We start from the raw sequence: 12,545 nt of genomic DNA on the forward strand, positions 1-12,545 counted from the left end.
TTCTCCCTGGCCTTGCTTTTGTTTGGCTGAGGTTGAAAGGAAGTGTGCGCTCAGGGTCCACAGGTGCAGATGACTGGGCAGTTTAAAACTAACTAGGGGAGGGCTGGGGTTACAGCTCAGTTGGTAGAGTGCCTGCCTTGCATGCACAAGGCCCTGGGTTCAGGCCCCAGCACACATACACATGCTCACACACACACATGTGCAAACACACAAAGGAGAAAAAAAAAAAAGAGGCTCTCTTGGTACAGTAGTTGTCAGGGTGGCTGTTGACTGTGTTGAGCACAGTCAGCTAAGGAAGCAAAATGACCAAGGATGAACTCTGGATGCTGATGGGCCCAGCAGCAGGTGGTTGCTGAGGGGTGAGAGCCAAGAGCAGGCTCTGTCCCTCTACCTCAGTGCTGATGGTCAAGGAGCACCATGGTCTGAAGTCACAGCAAATGTGGCTGGCAGGCCGTGGTTAGGGAGATGTACTTTTAGATTCCTCGGCTTCCACCGAGATGTTTAGAGGTCCTGTGTTAATGAGGAGACGAGCGTGCGAATGGGAGCTACTACGGCGCGGGGAACAGATTGCTCTTTGGGAAATTACACTTGCCCCCCACTATCTCGTTTTCTGTCATTTATTTGTCTAACAATCTCGACAGAGACGCAGGACAGATGTTATTCCCAGCGCCCAGTTGGTAGCACAGATTCTGAATGTAGCGGGACCTCTGTGCCCGTTTGTCTCAGCTGCTGCGTCTGCATCTAGTAGATTAGTTACTTCTGAGGAGCTATGTTTTTCCACCAGCAAAGCCTCCCTCTTTGAACCACACTTGAAAAGCAACTTTCAAAGGCTGCATCAGCCTCCCCAAATACCTTTTCCCAGAGTGTTCCAGAGAAGCCCTCTCCCCTCCCACCACCTTGCAGGTGCTTCTGAAGACCTGGCTCGCAGCCAGTGGCCTTGTGGCATCACGACGGACTGAAGGACCAAGGTGAGCCTCCTGGACCTCAGCTGCCTGTTGATAACAGGCTGTGCCCAGTTGCCAGAAGGAGTTGTCCAACGTATGGCCTGGTTCCAGTCTGTGATTTGTGACTTGTCCCCATTGTTCAAGTCCTGTGTCTTGATTCTTTTTTTCCCCTCTTTTTTGGAGCTGAATCTTAGAGGTTTTTTGAGTTGGATCAAAGGCTGTTTGGACAGCTGTTCTAATCGGAAATGCTGTCAATCATTAACACTGATGGTCATTTTTTTCTTACAAAAATCTCACTCTGAGCCCTCCCCAAATTCTGAAATTTGGCTTCTTGGCAGAAAGCCCTTCAGTGAAGTTACTTAATCACTGAGCATCAGTTTCCCCATCTGAAGATTGGAGATTTTAATAAGTGCCTTCCTTCCAGTGTTATCACAGCTCCCAAGCTTCTCACAGTTGGCTCGGTGGACATCATTCGTTATGTGATTGTCATTTTTGTTAGAGTGATTCTGTCTGGGCAATTGCTTCCCCTCCCTCAAACACCAAAAAAATACTCTTAAGTAAAGTTTTCCAGTTCATTTTTTGACTCTTCAAAGTTTATGGAGTGTGTGGAGGTCATTCTCAGATTGGGCAGCCTGTGTAGAGATGGGTTTTTGTGTACTGCTAGTTTTAGGGGGAGCAAGGGATGATATTCAGCAGCAAACATGGCAGAGTTACCACGGGGAGGAATGAGCTTTGCTTGCTTTCTCCACATCCTTCCATCCTTCATCCCACAAAAAAACTCAGGACAGGGTCAGAGAAGCTCTGATCGAGTATTAAAGTTCTCCAAATATAAAACCACCTTTGCCTTTTCACACGCCCCACCCCTGTCCTGGAGCCTTGCTGCCACACCAAGGCCTCTCTATTGGGTTTGGGCCCCAGGAAAGACAGTGTGAGTGCTGAGGTGAAAGGGTGCTGCTAAGTGGGAATTTGCCCTGGGCCGCCCACAGGGCTTCTGAGCAATCCCTCTGTGGGCACCTGGTGGCCTGTGTGCCAGACCTTGAACTGGGCATGTCTGTGTGAAATCCCAATGGATCCCTTTTACTCATAACCAGAGGAGGCTGGGCTCTGGACCAGGCCCTGCAGGAAGATCCCACCTGTGGGAAGTATGTGTGTGGCCACATGTTTGTTAAAGGTGTGGGGAAGGGGGAAGATGGCTACTCCCTCCACACCCCCCACAAGACCCTGACCCTTGACCCATTTGCCAGAGGAAATAAGCAACACAAGGAACCCTTTTATGATTCCCCAGACATTGTGAGTTGGAGGCCAAAGTGACTGGCAAAGTTCCCAGCCTGCCCATCTTCCTGGCTGTGAGGAGGGGGCAGCAGCCAGAGACCCTTGTGGGTGGCTTGCCTTGGTCTGGCTTTACTGCACTACCTTACTCCATTGTGCAGGGCCTGGGCTTCCCCACCTCCCTGTGGTTTGTCAGTGTTCCTTCTACCTGGGCTCCTCCACAGATGCTCCCATAGTGGGGTAGACCCAGATCAAGATGAGGATCACTCTGCAAATTGAAGGCTCAAAAAATAAATACACAGGCGCAGTGGTGCACGCCTGTAATCTCAACGGCTCAGGAGGCTGAGGTGAGTCTCAGGAGGATTGTGAGTTCAAAGCCAGCCTCAGCAATTTAGCAAGGCCCTAAGTAACTCAGTGAGACCCTGTCTCTCAATAAAATACTAAAAAACGGCTGGCAATGTGGCTTAGTGGTTAAGCACCCCTGGGATTACTCCCCAGTACCAAATAAATAAACATAAAAGAAATGCAGACAGGCTGTCAATATTATTTTTTGGCCAAACGTTTATTAAATTCATACTATGTTTCAGTCGTTAATATCCTATTCATTTGAGGCAAGAGGGCTTGGACCAATGAAATTCCTAAGCAACAAGACTGGTTCGTTTTTGGGTTTTGTATTTTTCTGTTTTTATTTGGCACATAAACATGACAGGTGAGTGAACTTGTTGCTCTATGTAGGTTTAGATTGTGGTGGAGGCTGGATGATTGTTTCTAGAATTCCTACCGTATACAATCCTGACTATTATGCTCATCCTTATTCCCCCACTCAGTGGATTTGAGGTAGGAAAAAGTAAATAGAGGTGAGAAAGGACCCTGTTTTGGAGTGCATTGTTTTTCTTTTTTTCTAGATTAATTTATACAATAATTAGAAAACTTCTCAGGTTCTTTATGATGGAGTAAGTGATAGACACTCCTGGGTAGAGAGGACAGGGGTGCTATTAAAAATCCTGCAATACAACTGAGCACGGGTGGCGCATGCCTGTAATCCAGTGGCTTGGAGGCTGAGGCAGGAGGATCCAGAGTTCACAGCCAGCCTCAGCAACAGCGAGGCACTAAGCAACTCAGTGAGACCCTGTCTCTAAATAAAATACAAAAATAGGTCTTGGGGTATGGTTCAGTGGTCAAGTGCCCCTGAGTTTAATCCCCAGTATCCCCACCCAAAAAAATCATGTAATGCACAGAACAGGTGCACACATCAAAAAAATTATCAGGTCCCAAATATCAACATTACTGAGGTTGAGAAGGTAGGTATCCTTGTGAGTGTATAATACCTGTGGGCAAATTCACAGATTCTTAGCTGGGATGATACTTCTGCCTCCCACCCCAGGGAGTCTGGAAGTGAGGATCATTAGTGACACAGTTGGTCTGGGGTTGGAGGGACAGTCCTTCATAACAAAGAATTGTTCTACTCCAAATGCCAGAGTGGTGCCTGCTGGGAACACTGGCTCTGCTCCTGAGGATCTGAGTGTTCCAGGCAGAGAGCTGCCAGCAACAATGCCTCTCCCCACCCAGGAGTCCCTGCTGTTGTGGGCAGCATTCTGGGTTGGAGAGTCCGGCCACCCTGGCTGGCAGCCCAGGACACAGGCCTGCAAAAACTCATCAGCTTCTTCAGTCCAAGGCGTGTTCTCACCACAAACTGCAAACCCCTGTAGGCCTCCTTAGTGTGTGTGAGCGTGTGGGTGTGGGTGTGTGCTGGAGGTTGGTGGGGGCCATTGGCCCCAGGAACTCTACCGAGGCCCAGGGTCTGTTGGTTAGGCTTCAGACAGCATTGTTTTTATTTTAAGTGCTCATGGATTTCTCATCCAGAATCATTTGACATGCAGATGATCACAGATTTTTAAAGGCTGTTGTCATGGTTTTGTCTCTGAAAGATTGCTATGTGCTGATGAAAGCTTTGAAGCTGGCCCCGGGACCTCAGCCCTGGCTGCTCTGGATTCCCAATGAGATGAGGAAAGCAATTCAGAGAGTTGTCTGTCGGTGGAGATTCTAGGCCTTCCTGTCTGGAAGCAGTTAACCATTTAGCACCACTTGTGATCTGATATCTGGGGGTCACACAGGAGACCGGTGGGAATGCTTGATGGTTTCCTAAATGTGGTCTGTCGTGGGTGTTGGGGACGAGACAGCTGATCTGCTTCTCTTCATCAGCCGGTGTGAGGGGCTGGAATGAGAGGGTCACCTCTCTGAGCAGCTTCTTAGATGAGGTGGTCTACATGTTTGATGCAGAGCACAGCTGGTACCCTCTGGGGGGTGAAATCCCTGATTAAATCAGCTTCTTAGATATGCCCTATGGAAACTAATGTTGGGGTTCCAGGCTGAGTTGCACATTTATGGGAGGGGATTGGTCTGTGTGGGGGAGAGGCAGCAGTGACCAGTGGGGAGCAAGGGGAGCCCCAGGGAGCCCTTTGCTCCCTGCTTACCAGGGGCTTCCATGTGCCTGGCCCATCACAGTAGGCACACTGGACAGAGCGCTTCCTTCCTCATCCAGCTGGGCTTTCCTGGGGGCAGGGTACTGCTCTTGGTTTAATTAGGGATTCTACCCAGAGGGTACCAGCTGTGTAGACCACCCCTGACGGGAAATGGGAGCTCTCCAAGATGTAGGCAGCCTGGCTGCTGGAGAGTTGGAAGAGACGGCTCCCTGAGGTGGAGGTGGAGGGTGGAAAGGATGGAACCTGTGGAGAGGGGCCGCAGTTTGGGGGTTTTCAGTTCCACTTGTCTCTGATATTTTGCTGATGTGATTTGTTTGCTGAGGCTTCACGTGGTCTCTTTTCCTTTGCAGACAGAGATTGCGAAGAGACTGAACACAATTTTAGCCCAGATCATGCCCTTCCTGTCACAAGAGGTGAGACCTTCTTTTATTGTTTCCTCTTGTTCTCTTGAGTCAGCTCAGTGGCCCTCTGGTCTCGCTGTAGTCCAGACTTCCACCTGTTCAGTCCTGTGGACCCCGCTGACACCCAGGGGATTTATGGAGCCTTCTTCAGCTGATCCAGGGGTGGGGGCCACAGCCGAGGGACTCTTTGCTCCTTCTGTCATTGCCTGAAGCCAGGGAGGTGGGTCTTGAGCTGCAGCTGCAGCTGTGGTGGACAGCAGGTCCTCTGTCCCATTCGGAGATCATCCTCACCCTCTGCTTTCTTGTGCTCCATCCTCACATCTAGGAGCAAGCAAGAGAGGCCAGTCAGTGCCAAGGGCAGACTCTGTGTGGGGAACCAACACTCAAAGGGGACTTCAGCCCCTAGGTGCAGAGTGCCCTCACCAGAGGCATGACCAGTAGTCACATCACCTTCTAAGCACACTTTCCAAGGGACTCCCCTAGGCAGCAGCCAGGCTACAGGGCTTACTCGAGGGAAACATCTTCAAGGAACCGCCTTGCTGTGCCAGGCAGATAAATGGGCTGACCTTGGTGGGCCCCTTTCTGTCCAGCAAGGGTAGGCCCTATCCTCCAACCCCCTCAGTGGCCGTGTCCACGTCAGCTCCCTCTTGGACACATGGGTTTCTGAGGCAAAGTGGTGAACAAGAAATGATTGGAATCAGACCCGACAGTGTCCTGGGAGCTTGCAGCCTGGTAGAGGAGACGGCTGCGTGTGTGGCTGGTACTACCTTAAGGCCAAAGGCAATGAAAGAAACAGGTTTTTTTTTGTTGTTGTTGTTTTTAATAATAGACTTTATTTATTTATTTTTTTTTTTAAAGAGAGAGTGAGAGAGGAGAGAGAGAGAGAGAGAGAGAGAGAGAGAATTTTTTTTAATATTTATTTTTTAGTTCTTGGCGGACACAACATCTTTGTTGGTATGTGGTGCTGAGGATCGAACCCGGGCCGCACGCATGCCAGGCGAGCGCGCTACCGCTTGAGCCACATCCCCAGCCCCTAGACTTTATTTTTTAAAAGCAGTTTTAGTTGAGTGGAAAGTAGAGATTTCCCATAGCGTCTCCAATAACAGAGTGGTTTATTTATTAGGATTCATGAATCTGTACCAACACATCACCACCACTCAGAAAAGTCCATGGTGTTCATTAGGGTTCATTTCATGACTTTCTCTCTCTAGCTGGGCATACTTTGTTTTCTCTCTTATGTAAACATACATAAACTTTTCTGCTGAATCCTCGAATGTAAATCGTAGACATTCCCACATTTCTCCACTAACTATTGTAGCTGTGCTAAAAATGGGGACCTCCTCATGTAGGCACTATAGTTAGAAAATTTATAATTATTCTGTAATATTGTATAATATCCAATTTATATTCACATTGCATTAAAGAAAGGCTTTTGTTTTGTTTTTATTTATTAATTTTTCATGTATATGGTGGAGGGACACGGCTTACTGAGTCAGTTTTGGCACTTATCTCTATTTTAAGACGGAAAGCCATTAAAGGGAAGTTAACACGGGCTCAGAAGTTAATACATGCTCATTTGAAAGGTTTTAAAGAAGAAAGTAAAATCACCCATCACCCCCTTTCCCTGTGTCCTGGGCCTGGTTAGTGGGTCTCCTGTTGTCTCGGGGCGGGGCTGTGTCCCAGGAGGCTCCTCTGGTGCTCTTCTGCCCACCAGCCTCCTCCTTGCTGGTCAGGACAGCCATGTCTAACCACCTATGTTCCCTCCAGCACCAGCAGCAGGTGGCTCAGGCAGTGGAGCGTGCCAAGCAGGTCACCATGACAGAGCTGAACGCCATCATCGGGGTACGTGGACTCCCCAATCTGCCTCTCACCGTGTGTATAGCCCTTTTATTCCTCTCATTTACCATAACCAGAGATGGACCCTGACCTTAGCTGGCCTCAAAGAATGGCGGCCCCAGGGCTCCGGCTTCCCCAAGCATCCCAGTGGGATCCATTTGGGACTCTCTTGCTTGTGACTCTCAATTCCCTCCAGGCCCCAAACTGAAGGAATGCCAGGCATGCCTCAAGTCCACTTCTGAACTCACCAGCCTCCTTGTCCCTTAACTTCGGTATCCCTGCCATTGAGGAGGGCAGTGGCCTGGGATCATCTCTGAGGCCAAGTTGACTGACCAGTACCTGGCCATTGCCTCATGCCTCTCCCGGGGCCTTCTGCCTCCTCCTGCAGAGGTCTGCCCTTCTTTGGCCGCCTGGGGTCAGAACTGTCTCTGCTGTACTATTGATGTGCATTATGCTATGGAACCTGGTTTGGGTCTTGCTGTCCCATGTGCTGAGCTGCATGGCTGAGTATCATGTGCCCTCGTGAATTCCATCAGGGGCACCTAGACAAGTCTTCCTGACCTCAAGTTCCATTCACCCAGACATGGGGAAAACAAATGGAGCAAAAAAGTGCCCCGTGAGGCCCCTGCTAGTCTGACCACTCCATGGAAAGGGGAAGCCAGGTGCTCCTCTTCAGTAACTGTACTTGGCTCCCATTTTTTTTGTGCATTTCTTGGATTCAGATAGGAGCCGCCTTCTACTTGTTTCTTTGGTGTGAGGCTAAGGATATTTAAAATAAGCACCTGAGAAGTAAGTTTTTTTCAGTGACTTTGGGGTATCCCTGTCCAACCACTTGTCCCTAAAATGAAGGGAGTAGTGGGGTCACTGCTTTCCCACCCACAAACCACTCAGTTGGTGTTTCCCAAGGATCTTATAGGAAACATCAATTCCGGGTAACTTGTCCCACAGATTTGTGGATGGGGCTGGGAATCTGTGCTCCTGCCATTTTGTGGGCGCATAGTCAGATTTGGGAAGCAGTGGACTGGTTAGCTGAGGTCCCTTTAGCCCTAGCATTTTCTGAGTTAGTGATTGGTCTTTGTTATTTTTCTTTTTGTTCTTACGTGAGGTCATTATTTCAAGGTAGAATTGAGACCCTGGGATTTTCTTCTGCATGGTGGGATAAATGGCACTTCCTGGCTTTTCAGTCTGGGGCAGAAAACTGGAGGCCTGTGTTTTACTCATGGTGCTTCCCTGCATGACCTTGGGCAGGCTCTTCTCTTCCTGGGCTTCAGTTCTGCATCTATAAAAGAAGAGGGTGGACATGTCATCTCTCTGGGCTTTCCTGGCTCCTACAGGACTTCTGGGAGATCAGAGTCAGCTTGGCAGAGTGATGGTGGGTGGACACTGACCCTTCTTCCATCCTGCCATTGCGACCCATCTGAAATGGTTGGTGGAGGCACCCTGGTGGGCCTCTCCTCCTGGTGTGAGCACCTATTCAAGCTGCTGCTGCTGCTGGAGGGGGAGGGAGGTATTAGGCTGCTTTGACCCCTGCAGTGCTAGGGGGAGACTCTGGGAGGAAATAGGAAGGTGAGCAAAGGGTTGGGCAGCACCCCCTGAGGAGAAAGCAGGATATTTTAAAAGTTTTGCAGCAGCGTCTTCAGTGGTCATCTAGCACAGGATTGTTCTACTTCAACACTATTGAAATTTAGGAGCAGGTAATTTTTTTTTTGTGGTCCTGGGCATTGTAGGATGCTCAGCAGCATCCTGGACCTGCATGTGTTAGATGTCAGTAGCCCCCCACATGCATCTGTGACATCCAAAAATGTCCCTGGACCTTGCTAATGTCTGTGGACAAAAGTGATTGAGGATCACTGACTTAGCCCAATGCCCTTGTTTTAAGAAATCTTCAGCAGCCAAGACAGGCCCAAGACCCAGGGCTCTCCCACTTGCCAGGTGCAGCTCTAGCATGGTGTCCTCCTCATCGGCCAGGGACTATCTTAGTGGCTCTGCAGTGGTGGTGGTGGTGCAAGGGTGGGGCGTGCACTTTGAGTTCCCTGCTCAAATCCCCCCTACCCCAGGCATCGTCTTAGGTTTCCAGGCTGAGTGCTTTCACCCCCTATAGTGGTTATAGTGGGGTTCCCACTCCCCCCTGCCTCTCTTTGGGGAATTAAAAACCTCTTATTAAAAAAAAATACATATATATATGTATATATATTTACATTTGAAGAAAGGGATAAAATTGGGGAAGAAGCACTGCTTGGATTAGCTCCACTTCCTTTAAGTAGTATTTAGGAAGCTACAAGTTAGGTCAAGGCAGCTCGAGGCAGATATTGGAATTCAATTAAAGCGGACGAGTGGGGCCTGTGACCCCCATTTTCAAGGTAATTGCTTCTCAGGCTCTGAGTGAATGCAGCCGTCGCCCTGTCATTAAGCAGGCAGCCGTCTAATCGCCGTGCCTGACAGAGCCTCACCAGGCAGGAATTACGGACAGCTGAGGCATGCCCGCGCGGGAGCCGCGCTTCGCTGCACTCCAGCCAAGGAGGTGGCTAATCTAGTCGGAGAGTCTTTTATCTCCTCCTGGAGGATCGAGGAGAGCAAGCCTGCAGCTGAGCTGCCCCTAGAAAGTGAGGAGGAGACGCATGACATGCCGGGGGTGTAGGGCCAAGGACTGCCAGAAGGGCAGGCGCTGCAGGGTTTGTCAGTGTGGAAGGAAAAGCAGCCTCTGGCCAGCAGCCTGGTCTGGGAGTTAGCCATATTGTTCCTTGGGGCCTCAATTTCCCCACGTGAGGAGGAGGAGGATTGGCAGGTGTCACGTGGCACATCTGCTTCAGTTGTCCAAGGCCCTCTTGGGCAGGGAGTCCAAGGAATCTGAGGTTGTGAGTCAGTTCAACTCAAAGAGAAATCAGTTAAATACGTCTAGCATGGGCATGGCTGCAGCCAATGGCATGTTTACCAGGAGGATTAGAGTCTTTCTGGGATCTTCTTTCTGATTGAGAAAGGCTGGAGTCCAGGTCAGGGTGGTGTGTGTGGAGAGGAGAAGGAAGGACAGATGGAGGGAGCCAGGCTTGCTGGCCAAACCCACCCACTGCCCTGCTGGACCACAGGGAGCTCCTGTCCCCCTGGGAAGGCAGTCCCAAAGGTTGTCTCTCTTCCATTTGAGTTGACAAGACCTGTATGCTCTACTCCTGGGATCCACATTATTAGGGGATCCTTAGAAGGATAAGATCCTCAACATGAGGTGGGAAGTGTGATACTTGGTCAGCAGCTTGTGGGGGCGCTGGATCCATGACCCCATGAGCTGATTTATCAACCATTTCCAGAACCCGCTTTTTAGTATTCTGTGATGGGCCAAGGCCTTTGCACTGGGAGGGGCTTTTGCCCGGTTGCCCACACGTGGATTGACCTGCATTCCCTGGGGAATTATCAGGAGAAGAGATACGCTGTAAAGTGTTGACTTGTTTTTTTGTTTATTTTTGTTTCATTTTAATTGGGGGGGAGGAGGGGAAGGGAGGAGATAGCTTGTCACAAACCACACAAGGACTGTGAAGCCCCACCTGAGGTTCTGGCGTCTGTGGCAAGGATGCTGATGAGCTGGATTCGGTTGGTGAGATCCTGCACAGTGGAATGGCACGGCAGCGTCTGTGCCCTCAACCGTCGGTTTTGTTCAGCCAGGCAGCTGTGCTAGGGGAGGTCCTGCTGGTTTGTGTCCTGGCTCTGGTCGCTGCTGGCTTTCTGGACTTGCTCAGCCCCAGGAGCCATCGTTGCCTGTTTCTGAAGTGGGGATAACAAGGATTGTCGTGAGCTCGTAAAGCTGTTCCCAAACTGGAAAGTGGGATTCCGTGTGGAACTGTGCTGTGTGCCCGCCAAGCTTTGTGAAAGAACAATCAGAGGCCTGAGAATGTTCTCCCGCCCCTGGGGATCAGGGGTGTTCATTTTTTGCATTAGGACCCTGTCTTTGCTTCCTCTGGCGGGGAGCCTTTGCCCAGTTTGGCTCTGGAAATGAAGTGGTTAGACAACGTCGCCAAGTTTCACTGACATGGGAAACCTCAGAAGCGAAGCAATGCACCAGCTAGCAAAGGTGCACGGCAGGAGGAGTATTTGCCCAGCTACGCACAAGGTCTTCCTGTCGTCTCTCCTGTGGGTGCCACACCTTCTGAGCCCAGGCCACAGTGCCTGGCACAGATGCGGAGGACGGAGGACCCATGTACACCCCAAGAGATGTGGATTTGGACATGTTTGTGTTCTGACATGCAATATTTGAGGAGGGAGACAGAAGCACTAGGAGCCGGCTTGGTTCCAGGCTCCTGGCCCCGCTTTTGGGGCTGCGGGTGAAAAGAGGAGTCCTTGACATTCTTCGTGTTATGGATGGAGAAGTGCCAGAATTGAAGTAATGGTAAGGTGAGCTCAGACTGTGGAGTTCATGCCATTTCTCTACCATGGAGTAGGCTTCTAGTTGAAAAACAGTGTCACCCTCTCACTCAGACATCACCGTGTTTGAGCATGTTGTGCTCTGAAGCTGGAGGATATGTTGTAGGGAATAGAACTACAGCCTGAGGGTGGCTGCCTGCTGCAGGGCTAAGGCTGTAACAGAGATGTTGAGTCAGGCGGGTCACTGCCAGCTGGACACTGCCTACCCCATCAGGGAGAAAACTTATTTTATTCTGTATTGCAACCAAGATTATTATTGTTGGCAAACCCTCTGCCTGACAAGCCATGGCAACTGCTCTCTCCCTAAGCAAGAATCCTTGTGGTGTGGCTCTTCTGTCCCTGTATCCCAGAATCTGCTGGGCCAGTCCTAACCATGCCTTCAGACCACCCCCAGGAGACTACAGGCTCTGCAGAGCAGGTTTTTCTTGTCTTTAAAGATAAGAAACTTTTGAGTTTTGTACAGAAGATTCCTTTCCTCCACCGCAAAGAGAATGCTCCTCCCTGAGATGCAAAAGCAGAGTGGCATTATCTCCATCTTGGAAGCCCAGCGGCTTTTGTCCCAGGTTTCTGGTGATGGTTCACTGGGTCATGATTTGAGGAAGCAGAATGCCCAACACCCTGCTGATGCTGTCTGTGCCAACTAACTGTTCCAGCTGCCTCGCACTGGACCTCAGAGACACGGATCTGGGAGGCAATTGGTCCCCTTTGGACAGAGCTGACTGACTTCTCAGTCTCTTCTTTTATATCTTTTCCAATGTTTCACTTATTCACTCAGAAAATGTGCCCTGCACTGTTGGAGCTTCTGAGATAGATGAGACAAGGGCCTGTTGTCCTGGAGTTCAAAAGGTACTAAGCACATGTAAAGATGGCAGAAAGCGGTGGCGTCTGATCCTTTCATCAAGTTTGCTGACGGCTGGTTGAACACGTCCTTGATTTCTATGTAGCAATGTGTGTGATTCTCGTCCAGCCTGAAGAGGGGAGCTCCACTTTGGGGGGGTCTCTTTGGCAGATGAGGAAGCTGAGGCCCAGAAAGGTCCACTGATTTGTCCTAGAACTCATCGCTGATAAAGAATAGAGATGCAAGTCCACCTCGGGTGTCTGGCTCCCAAGTCTGGGCTCTGAGAACCCTCAGAAGGGAGAGATCTGTTCCCACTAGGAGGGTAGAAAGGGCATCCAGAGGAGGTGACATTTAACTGGGCACAGTT

General features: G+C 50.1%; 1 protein-coding gene across 15 annotated transcripts in view; it reads left to right on the top strand.

Moving 5' to 3' along the window:
* Tle3 (TLE family member 3, transcriptional corepressor) overlaps positions 1-12,545 on the top strand; it is a 48,657-nt gene that overhangs the window by 16,748 nt on the left and 19,364 nt on the right. For 8 of the 15 annotated variants that reach the window (XM_078049364.1, XM_078049368.1, XM_078049366.1 and 5 more), the window contains 2 exons: positions 5,047-5,109; positions 6,865-6,969. In XM_078049364.1, coding sequence (XP_077905490.1) covers positions 5,047-5,109; positions 6,865-6,969 — 168 coding nt within the window. The remainder of the gene's footprint in view (positions 1-5,046; positions 5,110-6,864; positions 6,970-12,545) is intronic. The other 7 variants (XM_078049371.1, XM_078049374.1, XM_078049372.1 and 4 more) reach the window with 1 other exon arrangement.

The sequence above is a fragment of the Ictidomys tridecemlineatus genome, chromosome 5 (assembly GCF_052094955.1).
Source record: "Ictidomys tridecemlineatus isolate mIctTri1 chromosome 5, mIctTri1.hap1, whole genome shotgun sequence".
NCBI lineage: Eukaryota > Metazoa > Chordata > Mammalia > Rodentia > Sciuridae > Ictidomys > Ictidomys tridecemlineatus.